Genomic DNA, 13,714 nt, shown 5'->3' with positions numbered 1-13,714 from the left:
GATGGAAAAATAAAATAAAAATAAAGGAAAAAAGAAAAACTTGAGAAAACTATTCTCATGCTTAGAATGATTCAGAATTAGTATATATTTTTAAAAAAGATACCTCCTCCCCCCATCTGGTCGCCCATCGCCTCACCTGGACTCTCCCCTGCTCCCCCCCTCCCCCCTGCAGTCTGCTCTCCACCGGGTGGATGGGAGGTCCTATTAACACCCACGCCAGTTCACACTGTGACAAGGACAGAAAGTCACCCATGAGCCCACTGCCCTAATGAACATGTCCCGTCCCTTATGTTCTTCCAGTCCTCGTTCAGGGGCACGCAGGTTCAGAGGGAAACGGGCCTGGTGGGTGGCAGAGCCTGCACTTGAGCCAGGTCTGACTCCACATCGGGGTCCCCAGAGCAAGAAACAACAAAGGCTACTTTCCAGGTCACACTTTTATTTTTACAGAAGCGGCGGCCACACAGCCGCAGGGACATGAAGGATTCTGGACAGTAGCAGGCACAGTGCCTGCCAGGGAGACTCCTGCCCCTCTCCTCCGCCCCGCGACCAAGGAGGGAAAAATATCACACACACACACCCTCCCTTTTAGCAACACCACATTAAATTATACATCCGCCCAGCCGAAGAAACTGGCTATAAGTGATTTTACAGGAAACCTTCATGCCGCCACGAAACTCACGGCCCTGGAGGGAGGGGCCTGTCCTTTTACTTTCCACACACTGGCCCCCAGTGCGAAGTTCAACGCCATCTGGAACCAGCACACGGACGGACAGTGGTGGACTGGCTACGAGAAAGCTGGTAGCTCACCATGCTTGGAAGACTGCCCTTTCCAGGCAACACGTTATTGGAGTAAAACATTAACATGAGGCTGGTGCAATCCCAAGACCTTCCCTGCCCAGCCCCAGTTCCGGGTGAGGTCTGTGGACAGGATTTGGTTTGTGGGACTAAAAACAAGAGGCTGCCGGCATCTCTGGCCACATTCCCAGTGGCCTATGGATGGAGGTCTCACTGGTGAAAGGATGGGCGGGCCTTAGCTGTTGGGTTAATCTGCCCAGGTTAACCATTCCTCTACAGCAAGTAGGATCATCAGTTGAACCTGGAGCACATGGGCCCACTAAATGCTAATGCCAGAATTCACGTGCTTTGCATACAAGCTAGAGAACGGGGTTTTTATATTTTCCCTATGCCCCCTCCCAGAGGCCAAAGGGGAAGGGAGTTCCTTTGTCTTCTGAGTGCCATGCGTGCACCCAGCACTCACAGGACCACGCTCAGGTACTTTGCAGTGTGCCCAGCCCTGGGGGGCGGGGGTGTGTGTGTATGTGAGCATCTGTCAGTCAAAGCGTGAGTCTGAGGACTCGGGCAACCTACAGTGACAAGACCAACACTTCCTGCAAGCCTCTCTGAAAATGAGATGAGAGCCAGCCTTGGGCTGAAGGAAGGACCGTAAATGACAGATCCCCCCAAGGGTCCACTTGTTCATTTATTTTTCCTCTGACTTTCCACACAAATGAGGCTTTCCATGGCTTTTGCAACCACGGGGTCTGAGAGAGCCATGCACTTCTATAGCAGAATGGCCCCCAGGGAACGAGGACAAACTAGTTCAGAGGAACAAAGGACTTGCCCACAGCTGCACAGCACACTGACAATACACCAGGGGCTGAAACCCAGGCCTCCCAACTCCTGCTGCAGTGTGCACTCAGCTCTCTCAGATGTCACTGCCTGGCACGGCTCACTCAACTCCACCTTCGCTCACAGGGCATAATTCCTCCTCAGATTCTGGGTCTTTAGCTGAGGCCGGGCAGGTCTTAAGATGGAGTTGCATAAACAACCAAGTTTTAGTCAGTGGGGGAGGACCTAGGGAGGGTCCCTTCCCTCTGGAACGGAAACGGAGCTAACTTTTCTCTGAGCTTAGAATTTGTAAGGCACTGAAATTAACTACAGCTGGGGGTGGGGGGAGAAAGAAACAAAGGGGATGAGTGGTTGGAGAAATCAAGTTGATGTTCTATTCCTTCAGCCCCACAGTGAGGATCCACATGGAACCTAACAATGGCCGGCTCCACTTTCCTGTGAGTGTGGTCCACCCCACCCTGATATCAGAGTAACGCAGACGCACCCCCCACAACTAAGCAGGTGCTGGGGATAAGAGGCCTGGGGGGCTGGGAAGCGGAGAATGAGCCCAGACCCTCTGGATCCAATTCAGAGCAGAAGCCACTCGTTCTACCTGTGCCGGAATCCCAGGCTTAGGCCGGGGTAGGATTCAACCTGAAATGTCTTCCCCAGGGACATGGTCCACTAGGAGTAGACTCGGTGATGGCCGGGGGGCATGCAAGCCTGAGCGTGAAGGAGGGAGGGGCAGGATCACCAAGGACGGCAGAGAAAACTTTGGGATCGGACCTGGCTTTGGCACAGCACTTCTTGGGCCTGCCCGCCCATCTGTTGCCCTCCTGAGACCCCAGGGATGGAGAGGAACCTTCCTTCTCCCGTGAGGAGCAATTCTAGCTGACTGAAGCAATAGCGGTGCAACTCCAGGGCAACCTTACATCATTCCAGCCACGCCTGTGCCCAGGTGACCCAACATGGAGCTCTCGGGACTCAACCACTGAATCCGGAGCACTTCAGTCAGATGTGATGCTGAATGGGAAGCAATGATAGCTACCACAGCCTGTAGGCAATACTGTTACCCTCTGTCAACAGATGAAGAGCCAGGATCAGAGGGGCTGAGTGACTCACTCAGAGTCACACAGCGAATGAGTGGCTGAACGGGAATTGGACTCAGGTTTACCTGACTCCATATCCCAAGTCCTTCCCACTCCGCTGGGCGGCCCCTGGAAGCTGGGAGCGGTCAGTCGGGCCTGTCTGCGTGGGATTTCTGGAGGGGTTTGCTTCTGAAAGTGTGGATCTGGGAGAGCAGCCGAGTTTGAGTGAAGGGAAGATGCCTGCTGGCTACGGGGGGAGTGTCTCTTTGCGGGCGGGCTCCGGCTCAGTGCCTGGCGGCCTTGCAGATCTTGTCGTACACCTCGGGGAAGGCGTCCTGGCAATTGAGCTGCTCCCGCAGCTTGTGGTACAGGGAGCCGTCAAACATCTCCCAGAACTCCTCGCGGTTCATGTAGCAGTCGGCGTACAGCATCTGGAACCTGCAGAACAGAGATGAGGGTGAGGACGGGGAGGCGATGGCAGTGGGACAGGGAGGGGAAGTGGATGAGAGAACCCCAACCGCTCTTCTGTGGCTCCCACTTTGCAGGCAGGCAGCGCTTTTGGATTTCCCTTGTTTAATCCCCTCATGACCTAGTAGTGCAGGGTGGTGCAGGAATTCTAATCCCATTTTGCAGATGGGAAATTGCGGCTCAGGGTGTTAAGTGGCTTGGCAGTGGAGGCAGAGTAAGGAGCAGAACTCGGACTTCGGGCTTCCCCCGTGCTCAGTGCACCACACGGGCTCCCTGACAGGCCGCTGACTGCGCTCTTTGCGCTTTTTCACTGATGTTCCATAAACTGCGCATATTGAAAGTGTACCACTTGCTAAGTCTGACTTATGTATACAAACTAGAAACCATCACCTCGGTCGAGGTAATGACCTCCCCCACCCCAAGGGGTCATTGCTGTCTACCATCCAGGGATCTGGAATTTTATATAAATGGAAACATTGGCACTCCTTTTTCCTGGCTTCTTTCACAGTTACTCTGAGGTCTGTCCGTGTTGTGTAGGTCAGGAGCTTGTTCCAGGCCGTTTTCTGAGCACTGTTCTGATCCAGGCCTCTGTGTAGCTTTCAGTCATGAATTCCTCCCTCCTTAGTTTAGCTTTGGTTTTCTCATCCATTTCTTTTTGATTCTTACATAAGGTATTGATTTTTCCATCTGTTTCTTCTTGCTTCTTGCACAAGTTGTTGATTTTTTCCTCCAACTGGTTTATGCACTCTAGGACCCTTAATCTGAATTCTTTTTCTGTCATGTTGCATGCCTCTGTATCACTTAGCTGCTTTTCTGGTGAGTCCTCCTTTTCTTTCCTTTGGGGGTTTCTTTGTCTACCCATGTTTGATCTCACTGACATATCTAGATGTTGAGTCGTTTAATGGCTGCTCCCTGGGTGGCAGTGGCTCCTTGAGCTGTGGTTGCTCCTCGGGCGGTTGTGGTAGCAGCTGCTCCTCAGTTGGTAGCAGCTCCTCTGGTGGGTGCTGTTCACAGCTGTGGTGGCTCTTCTGGCTGGTGGGGGGAGGCTTCACACACAGCTGCTGATCCTCAGACAGGGGGTGTGGTGATCAGGAGGCTGCTGTTGCTTGGATCTGCTTTCCGTGAGAAGCAGGACTCCATGTAGTCGCGCTGTCCCAGATCCGGTGTCTCCGGGTTAGCAGCCGATCTCTGGATGCCGGGTCTTTGGGTGTACAGTATACATTTCCAAAAAACAGCCACTCAAGATGGCGCGGTCTCCGCAGCTGAGCCGGCGCTCCTGCGCTCCGGGAGAGATTTCAGCCGCAGTCTCCAACTTTAATCCGCTTTCTCCAGGATTCCTCTGCCTTTCCCGGCTGCAAACTGTCTCTCAGCTGAATATCCTCTGCTTATTTGGGCTGTATGTTACCCGCTTCAGCTGCTCGCCCTAACAGCTCCAGGACAAGGCAGGGGACACGTCCATCTATACCTCCGCCATTTTCGATTCTCTAGCTTTGGTTTTCTAACCCGGAGTGGCAGCCCCTGAACATATGGGAAACCCCCATCATCTGCCCCAGGGTGAGGAGCGGATGCAGAGAGAAGAGGGGCAGGAGCCCAGCACCCCCACCTCACCTTTCACAAGGTACTTCCCGAAGCACGGCCGCCTCAGTGAGTGACAGTCCTGCAGCGACCAGCTGGTCCCGCTCTAGAGCTGGCCGCCTGGGCCCTTCCCCCACACCCCTGCAGCAGTCCCCTGGGGCGTGCGGCCAAAGGGACTGTGCCACACTCTGAGCCACTCACCCATGCACGCTGCGGACGAACTTCTCCAACTGCCTCATGCAGGACCTGGCTTCAAAGTGCTTCACACGTGGCTCCCCGTAAGCTCCAATGTCCACATAGAGCTCGGTCTCGTCTCCCTTGGGGTGCACCAGGCCAGGCTGGCTGGGCAGGATGAACGGGCACAGCCAGATGGGGTAGACCTGGGTGGGCCAGGGAGGAGGGTATTAGTGCTCTCTCTCCAACAGGTGACACGCTCATAGCTGGCCCACACCACCCCGACCTAAATGGAGGCCCTGCAGCACTGTCCAGGGGCCCCTCCTCTGGCTGCTCACAGCTTCATCCCAACCCCCAAGACTGGGCTGGGAGCACCCAACTCCACCACACCAGAGGGCACAATCTGAGCAGCTCATGGTGTGCTCGTCCCTGGGCCCTACTACTTCTCTCCCATCAGGGCCATGGCTGAGCAGGTCCATTTTGCAGTTGGGGACACTGAGGCCCAGAGGGCAGGCATGGGCAGTCCCACGGTTCAGGGAGACCATGGGTTCCACGGGATGGCTCTCGGCCCACCCTGCCCTGCCTCAGCTCACGTGGATGTCGTTGTGGAAGGTGTGCAGGGCCTGCATCATGCACTTCATGGGCACCAGCATGTCCTGCACCACGTGGTGCTGCTCATACAGCTTGCGTAGGGTCTCGCCCTGGGTCAGCTTCAGGAGGGAGATCTTGGGAGGCACCATCCATCCAAAGAGGTAGCGGAAGATGGGGTTGTTGCCGAAGGGGATGATGTCCTGAAAGACAGAGTTTGAAGATGGAGAGAGAGAAGGAACCAACCGGGGCCAGGAGCCAGGTCCTCGTTCAGTGCTCAACATGTATGACAGGGTCCGCCCCTCCTATTTGGAGGGGCATAGTGGAACCCAGGATTTACCCAGTTGGATTAGGGTTTGATTCTCAGCTCTGGCATTGACCAGCTGTGATGACCTTGGGATGTCACTTAACTTCTCTGAACTCAGTTTCCTTATCTGTAAAATGGGACTTATAAGAATAGTGATATACCAGCCAAAACCGGTTTGGCTCAGTGGATAGAGCGTCGGCCTGCGGATTGAAGGGTCCCGGGTTCGATTCCGGTCAAGGGCATGTAACTGGGTTGCGAGCACATCCCCAGTGGAAGATGTGCAGGAGGCGGCTGGTCGATGTTTCTCTCTCATCGATGTTTCTGGCTCTCTATCTCTCTCCCTTCCTCTCTGTAAAAAATCAATAAAATATATTAAAAAAAAAAAAAAAAAAAAAAAAAAGAATAGTGATATACCAAATGCAAGGCACTCAGTCCAGTGCCTGGAACAAAATAAGGTAAGGCAGCTATGACTGCTTTCCTAGTTGCTGAGGTTAGAGGCTGGCACAGAGCAAACATCCATGAGCGTTTGAGAGAAAAATGCTGTTGAGTGTGAAGAGGAATCTTCAGAGAGCTTAAGCAATTTCTTTTCTTTTAAAAAATTTATTGAGAGAGAAACATCAATTTGTTGTTCTACTTATTTATGCATTCATCAGTTGCTTCTTTTATGTGCCCTGACTGGAGATCGAACCTGCAACTTTGGTGTATGGGATGACACTCTAACCAACTGAACCTCCCGGCCAGGGCCTTAAACCACTTTTCTAAGGTCGCACATCCAGGGACAGCTCTCACTGTGGTGGACAAGGTCTGGCACAGGTTCAGTAATGAGCCCACTGGTTTACAGTATCTCCTGAGAGTCTCCTGGGACAAATCTGGCCCACCCTCTGGTTTTGTAAATAAAGTTTTATTGGAACACAACCATGCCCATTTATTTACACACTGTCTATGGCTGCTTTCAGGCTGTAAGGGCAGAGTTGCTCCTAGAGAGACCTCATGGTCCATAAAGCCTAAACTCCTACCTGGCCCTTTACAGCGAATGTTTGCTGACCTCTGCTCTACTGTATGGATGTGGCTTCATTTATTTAATCAGTTCTGTACTGACGGGAGTGTAGGTCATTTCCTGAGCATTCCAATGAATGTCCTTGTGTGCATGTGCCCTTGCCCATTTACACGTCTGTTTACCTGCAAGATAAATTCCTAGAAGTGGAAAATTCTGCTTCAGACAGTGTATGCAATTTTAATGGGTTCTATTTTAAGAGCCTGCACCATTTTATACTCTCCTCGACAACGTAGGAGACGCAGTTTCCCACACCCTGGCCAGCACTCGTGTTATCAAACTTTGGCATCTCTCATTCGTAGAGGCAGAAAATGTGAGACTCCTGTAGTCTTGTTTCACCTGCCTTCAGTTCCGAGTGAGACGGCATCACCTTTTTAATGTTTAAAAACCATTTATATTTTCCCCCCTAAAAATAGTCCATTGTTAGCCAAAAGTTATCAGCTGGAACCACTCCTTTTCCAAAGTCTCAACCTCGCGAAGTTCAGGTTTAAACAGTGTGCCCGGCCCTTCTTTCCTGCCTCTGTCTAGCCCCTGATCCGTCCTTCTACCTCGTATGACCCCGGGTCCCATGGCCCTGGCTTCACTCCTGGTCCTGAGCCGCCAGCACACCAAGGTCAGTCACTGCAGGGACCCTCACCACAGTCTCTTCCCTCCTGGGCCTCAGCCTCCCAGCTGCCCTGGGCTTTTACCTGTGTCCAGCCCCTACTGGCCTCCTTGCTCTGCTGGGCTGCAGGCCCCACCACAGGTACGGGTCCAGTGGGCCCACCCTGACCCAGGATCCCAACCCCAGGGGCAGCCCCTGTGACAATGGTCTTCAAGAAACATGAACAACCTATCTACCCGTCCTTACTTCCCTGTATCAGCCAACCACCTACACTGCTGAACACGAGGACAGCAAAGGGAGGGAAGGACAGGGCCCAGGGCCCCTTTGCTTTCAGTCCTTCCTTACTCACCAGTCGCTAAGGTGAGGTGTTAGCAGAATGTGAATGTTAACAAGAAGGGAAATAAGATTTAAATGTTTAACTTTTATTTACTGAAAATAACATGAAATAGCAAATATTTATGATAAGAGAGAGACCATGGAAGGAAGGAAGAAACATAATTTAAAACCTTTGATGGCACTTTTCCCCTGCTTTCTACAGAGTCCTGAAAATTATGTAGCTAGTTAGCCCTGACCCCAAATATTGCTGATTGACTAGCTGGATGAGAGGAAGGAACTGGACCAGCCAGGCATGGCCCAGGTGTGACGGGAATGCAGGGATCACCCGGAATGCTGATCACTCCCACACTGTATGTGCCACCTCACCTCCGCCCTGGAGTCCTGATGTGGAGCCAGCTGCCCACTCGCTGCCCTACCTAGATGTCTGAAAGGATCTCAAACTGACATCCCCAGACCAATCTTCCCATTTCCCTTCCCAGACCTCTCCCCGTGTTGCCCATGGCAGTCAATGGCACCTCCACCCTCCCAGCGGCTTGGGCCTCTAACCTTGGTATCATAATCAGGGCCAATCTGTCCGGAAGGGGTTAGCCCCACCTTCACGGACTCCCCCAATCTGACATATTTTTCCTCCTCCCCTGTACCACCCCGGACAACAGAAATCTTTCTTCTACTCTTCCACTCTTGTCACCCTCCATCTAGTTGTCAAAGTTATTCTTTTAAAACAACAATCAGGTCAAAGCACTTTTCTGTGCAAAACCCCCGCCAGTTTCCTATCATACTTGTAGTAAAATATAAAGTCCTTCCTTGATCTATAAAGACACGCATGATCTAGGCTCTGGCTGCTGTGTGACCTCATTTTCCACCAGGGTTCTAGCTCAGGGATTTTTGTGCTGTTTTTTAAAAGCATGCAATCCGCTATGACAACTGGATAACCATATATCTTCCACCATATAAAAACTGAACTTTGCCCGGCCAGTGTGGCTAAACCAGGAGGTCCTGGTTCGATTAACGGTCAGGGCACATGCCCAGTTTGTGGGCTCGATCCCAAGTGTGGTGTGTGCAGGAGGCAGCCAATCGATGATGTTTCTCTCTCAGTGATGTTTCTTTAAAAAATACATTTTATTGATTTTTTACAGAGAGGAAGGGAGAGGGATAGAGAGTTAGAAACATTGACGGGAGAGAAACATCGATCAGCTGCCTCCCGCACACCTCCTACTGGGGATGTGCCCGCAACCAAGGTACATGCCCTTGACCGGAATCGAACCTGGGACCTTTCAGCCCACAGGCCAACGCTCTATCCACTGAGCCAAACCAGTTAGGCCTCTCAGTGATGTTTCTATCTCTCTATCCTTCTCCCCTCCTCTCTGAAATCAATAAAAATATATTTAAAAATAAATATAAAAAAATAAAAAACTTAAGATAAATCAATAACCTAAATATCAGAGCTAAAGCTATAAGCTCTTAGAAGAACACATAGGGACAAATCTTCATGACCTTGGATTTGGCAATGGATTTTGAGATATGACACTAAAAGCACAAGTAATAAAAAATAGATCACTGGACTTCATCAAAACTAAAAACTTTTGTGCATTAAAAGATATTATCAAGAAAGCGAGAAGTCAACCTGTAGAATGGGAGAAAATATTTATAAGTCATCGATCTGGTACAGTAAGGGTCCAGTATTCAGAATATACAAACTCTTACAACTCAGCAACAAAGATAATGCAATTAAAAATGGGCAAAGGAACTGAATAGACACTTCTCCAAAAGAATATGCAAATGGCCAATAAGAATGTGAAACATCACCCGTCATTAGGAAAGTGCAAATCAAAATTACAATGAGATTCCATTTCACACCTACTAGGATGGATGGCTATAATCAAAACCCAGAAAATAACAAGTGTCAGTGAGAAGGTAGAGAAAGTGAACACGGCTGCTGGGAGTGTGAAGTAGCTCAGCCACTGTGGAGAAAAGTTTGGCAGTTCTGCAGTAAGTTAGACACAAAGTTACCCTACGAATCAGCAATTCCACCCATAGGCATACACCCCAAAGCATGGAAACCTAGTACTCAAACGAGTACTTGTCTATGGATGTTCACAGCATTATCCACAATGCCAATAGGTGGAAACAATCCAAACATCCAACCACAGATGAATTTATAAACCCACTGTGGTCTACCCACACAATGGAGCCTTAGCCAGCCATGAAAAGGAATGAGTACTGATACATGCTACAACATGGCTGGACCTTGAAAACATCATGCCAAGTGAAAGAAGCCGGTCACAACAAGCTACATATTGTATAATTCCATTTATATGAAATAATCTAAAACAGGTAATTTATAGGGACAGAACAGATTGACGGTTGGGAGAGGCTAGGGAAAGGAAGAAAGGGAAGCATCTAATAGGTACCAGATTTCTTTTTGGGGTGATCAAATGTTTTGGAACTAGAGAGAGGTGATGATTGCACAATATCATGAATGTACTAAATGCTACTACATGGTATAATTTTATTTTTATTTGTTTAAATCGTATAATTTTAAATGGTTCATTTTATATGATTTCACTTCAATTAAAAGCAAAAAGGAAAAACACCCATGCAGCCCCCTGAGGAACTGTGCTCACACTTTCTTTGCCTGGCGCGCTCTCTCCCAGAGCTCCGCATGGCCTGTCCTACCTACCTTCAGGTCCCTGCTCATAAGTCATCCCCTGAGAGGCCTTCCCCGAGGCCCTTGTTTAACAGGTTCCTGCTCCCCATCCCTCCTCGTACAACAGCAAATTCTTGCTCACCTGTCCAGGCCAAGCTTAGGCTACCTCCAACCCTAGACTGACCGCTTCCTCTTTACAAGGTGATGTTTGTCTGCTTGGCGAGGCTACAACTCCTCAACGACGGAACAGGTCAGTGTTCCCCAAATCTCCCACCCAGCACCCCATTCTCAGGTGCTCAGTGACAGCCTGTCGCTTTAAGTGAAGATGGTCCGATCCCTCAGAAAGAAGCGACTGTGTTGCTGTGTAAGAGGGTGTTCCGATTCCCCAGGACAAAGCCACGCTTTTCCCCCGAGGGAGAGAGTGTGGCTACCGTGTTAACTACCCTGGTTCCCTGCCCAGCAGGGCGGGAGGAGCCAGGACCTGGGAAACCCGAGCCTCACCTGGAGCTCCCAGAAGATGCTGCGCGTGTGCCGGTGGTAGTATTGTCTCAAGGGGATGTACTCCAGGCCCTCTCGGTTTGTCTTCAGGTAGTTCTCCACGTGCTTGAAGAACCAGGGCTTGTAGTAATTGCCAATGCTATTCAGCTGAAATGACAGAGGGCTTTGTGTCAGCCCACAGACAAGCACCAAGGGCCAGCAGAGCGTAACAGCGATCCCCGGCTTCTGTTCAGCACTCCTGGCCTTTTCAAAGCTCTTTCATGTCTATTATCGCCTTTGAGACTCTTGACAGCCTGGCAAGGTTAAGCACAGCGGGAATTTGCTAGCAGCGTGGGCAGAAGCTCAAAGAGGGTAAGTGGTGTGCCCAGGCCCAACAGCTAGTTTCTGACAGTCTAGTGGGCTTGGTGACCCGACCTCGTCTGCTGCTCCTTCTCAATGAGAAAACCAAAGCGCAAATGTTTACCAGCATCTCTCACAACGCAACGCTCCATGCCGGTGAATCCCTCCCTCCCTGCCGCCCACCAGGCGGGCGCTGGCACCAACACCGAGCACGGGTCATCTCCTCACTGGGTCCCGGGGCCAACAGCACTAATTAACCTCGGCACTTGTCCTGCCACTGGAGACCAAGCCCCGCGACCCTGAGCGCAGCGCTCGCCCCAGCAGGCCATCAATGGAGGGAGCTCGCAGAGTGAACCAACGTGTTTCTCCAGCACCAGTCCTGTGGCCCCGATGCCTACATGGTCTGTTCAGCTGATGATTCCTTCGGTCCTAAATGGCTCAAGACTTCTGTGTGCCCAGCTTGTCTGGACCCCAGCTTCCTCATCTGTGAGATGAATTAGGCAGATGCTAGTGGAGAGCAGCGGGGCGGCACCCCGAAGGAGCACAGGCTCTCAGGCACCAGCTGTGCGACCTCGGGCGGGCCACTCTCTCAGCCTATTTCTTCACCTGTAAAATGGTATTAAAAATATACGTGCTGGCCCTGGCCAGCATTGCTCAGTGGCTAGAGCATCAGCCTGTACACCGAGAGGTTGTGGGTTCAATGCTTGGGTTACAGGTTCTCCAATTTGGTCGGGGTGCCTGTGAGAGGCAACCCAATTGATGTGGCTCTCTCACATCAATGTTTCTCTTTCTCTCTCCACCCCTCCTTTCCACTCTCTAAAATCAATGGAAAAAATATCCTTCAGTGAGGATTAACAAAAAAACAAACAAAATGTGTATATATATATATATATATATATATACACACACACACACACACACTCTCTGGAAGTGTCTTTGGTGCCTATTGAAAATGATACACACACACACACACACACACACACACACACACACACTGCAGATGCTCAGGCCTCACACACACCAGCTTCTCAGGGATGAGAGGCACCCAGTTTTATGGGGCAGGTAGGATCACACCCAGCTGGTGGGCTCAGCAGAGGGTCGGAAGTAGAGAGTGGAGGCCACTGAGGAGAGGAAGAACGTTGCCAGGGGACTATCAGGGAGGGACAGAGGCAAGAAGTGAGCCAGCCCCAGAGTAGCCACAATCTAGGCAGCGTCACTGGCACATAGTGAGTCTGTTCCTTATCTTCTTCATGACCTTGCAGGGCGGGGCTGTCCCTGTTTCATGGATGGGACTGAGAATCTTCAAGGTCGAACAGATTGTCCAAGGCCACAGGCTGCCAAGAAGCAGTCCAAGGACGCACCCTATGTTACACAACAAGACCAAGAACCTTGAATGGTGGACTCTGGAATGTGGGTATGGTCAAAACAAAACAAAAAGCTATTAATTTCTTTCCTGATTCTAAAAGCAACATATACCCTGTGAAAATTTGAAACACTGAAGAAATATGACTTGGGAAGACAGCTCTGTAGCCTCATCCCTGTAGCCTACTAAAACTAACGTGCATTCTTTAGGTTTTATTTTCTATGTACCTACATAGATTTATAAAAGTGGGACCATTCTGCACATACTCCTACCCAATTTGTTTTTCCCCACTTGTAACACACTAGGCTGACCCTAGGCTGACACTAGCCTCTCTGAGCCTCATTTTCTATGCAGGCAAACTGGAGACATGACTACTCCCTGGGGTGGTTGGAAGACTAAAAAGCAATGCAGATGCCTGACCACAGTGGGGGGCACAGTATTCAGCTCCTGGTCCCCATTGGCCTTCCACTCCCACATCTCCTTGCCGACCCCCTTCACCTTGGAGCCAACCAACAGTTTGGGTGGCTGCTCTCTGGGTGTCATCCTCTCGTGCTGGCCACTCTGCTGGTAGGCCACCATGTACCGGGAAACTGGGGTGACAGAGCCTGTCTGTCCAACTGTTTCTGAGAGGACAGCATGGAGGACACCATGTGCTGGCCTCTGCCTGCTGATGGCATGGAGACTGAAGCCCAACGGGCGCATAGCAACCTGAGCTAACCCCCCGAGGGGCCTGGCCGCACTCCTAGCAGTGGCGCCCGCTGCATAATGAAATCGAGACTTGAGGGGACCTGGAGACAGGTGCTCTTCGACGGACTCATCAGGAACCCCTTGTACCAGAGAAGCCAGATTGCTCACCTCTCTCAGGGCACACAGCTGGGGCAGCCAGGTGGCTGCCTGAGTTCCAGCTCCCACCCTGGCACTTAGATAAGCCACTTCCTGTCCCTGGGCCTCCTCTGTGAAAAGGAGGCGGGCTGCCTCCTCCCAGGGCCACAGTGAGACTCCACGGCACGGTGCTGCAGGGGCCTAGGCGCAAGTGCTTGGCACACAGGGACATGTTCTTGAGCA

At 51.1% G+C, this 13,714-nt stretch overlaps 1 protein-coding gene across 2 annotated transcripts in view; it reads right to left on the bottom strand.

Annotated features, from left to right (window-relative positions):
- Positions 1–416: 416 nt before the first annotated feature.
- The window catches only part of DHCR24 (24-dehydrocholesterol reductase), a 25,665-nt gene continuing 12,367 nt past the window's right edge, over positions 417–13,714 (bottom strand). For both annotated transcript variants that reach the window (XM_006100026.3, XM_023763648.1), the window contains 4 exons: positions 10,951–11,094; positions 5,507–5,704; positions 4,941–5,119; positions 417–3,134 (listed from right to left, as the gene is read on the bottom strand). In XM_006100026.3, the coding sequence (XP_006100088.1) occupies positions 2,981–3,134; positions 4,941–5,119; positions 5,507–5,704; positions 10,951–11,094 (675 nt within the window). In that variant the 3' untranslated portion in view covers positions 417–2,980. The remainder of the gene's footprint in view (positions 3,135–4,940; positions 5,120–5,506; positions 5,705–10,950; positions 11,095–13,714) is intronic.

Source organism: Myotis lucifugus, unplaced genomic scaffold (genome assembly GCF_000147115.1).
Source record: "Myotis lucifugus unplaced genomic scaffold, Myoluc2.0 scaffold_296, whole genome shotgun sequence".
NCBI classification, from domain to species: domain Eukaryota; kingdom Metazoa; phylum Chordata; class Mammalia; order Chiroptera; family Vespertilionidae; genus Myotis; species Myotis lucifugus.
Note: the sequence above shows the minus strand (reverse complement) of the source record. Positions and strands in the feature narration are given on the sequence as shown.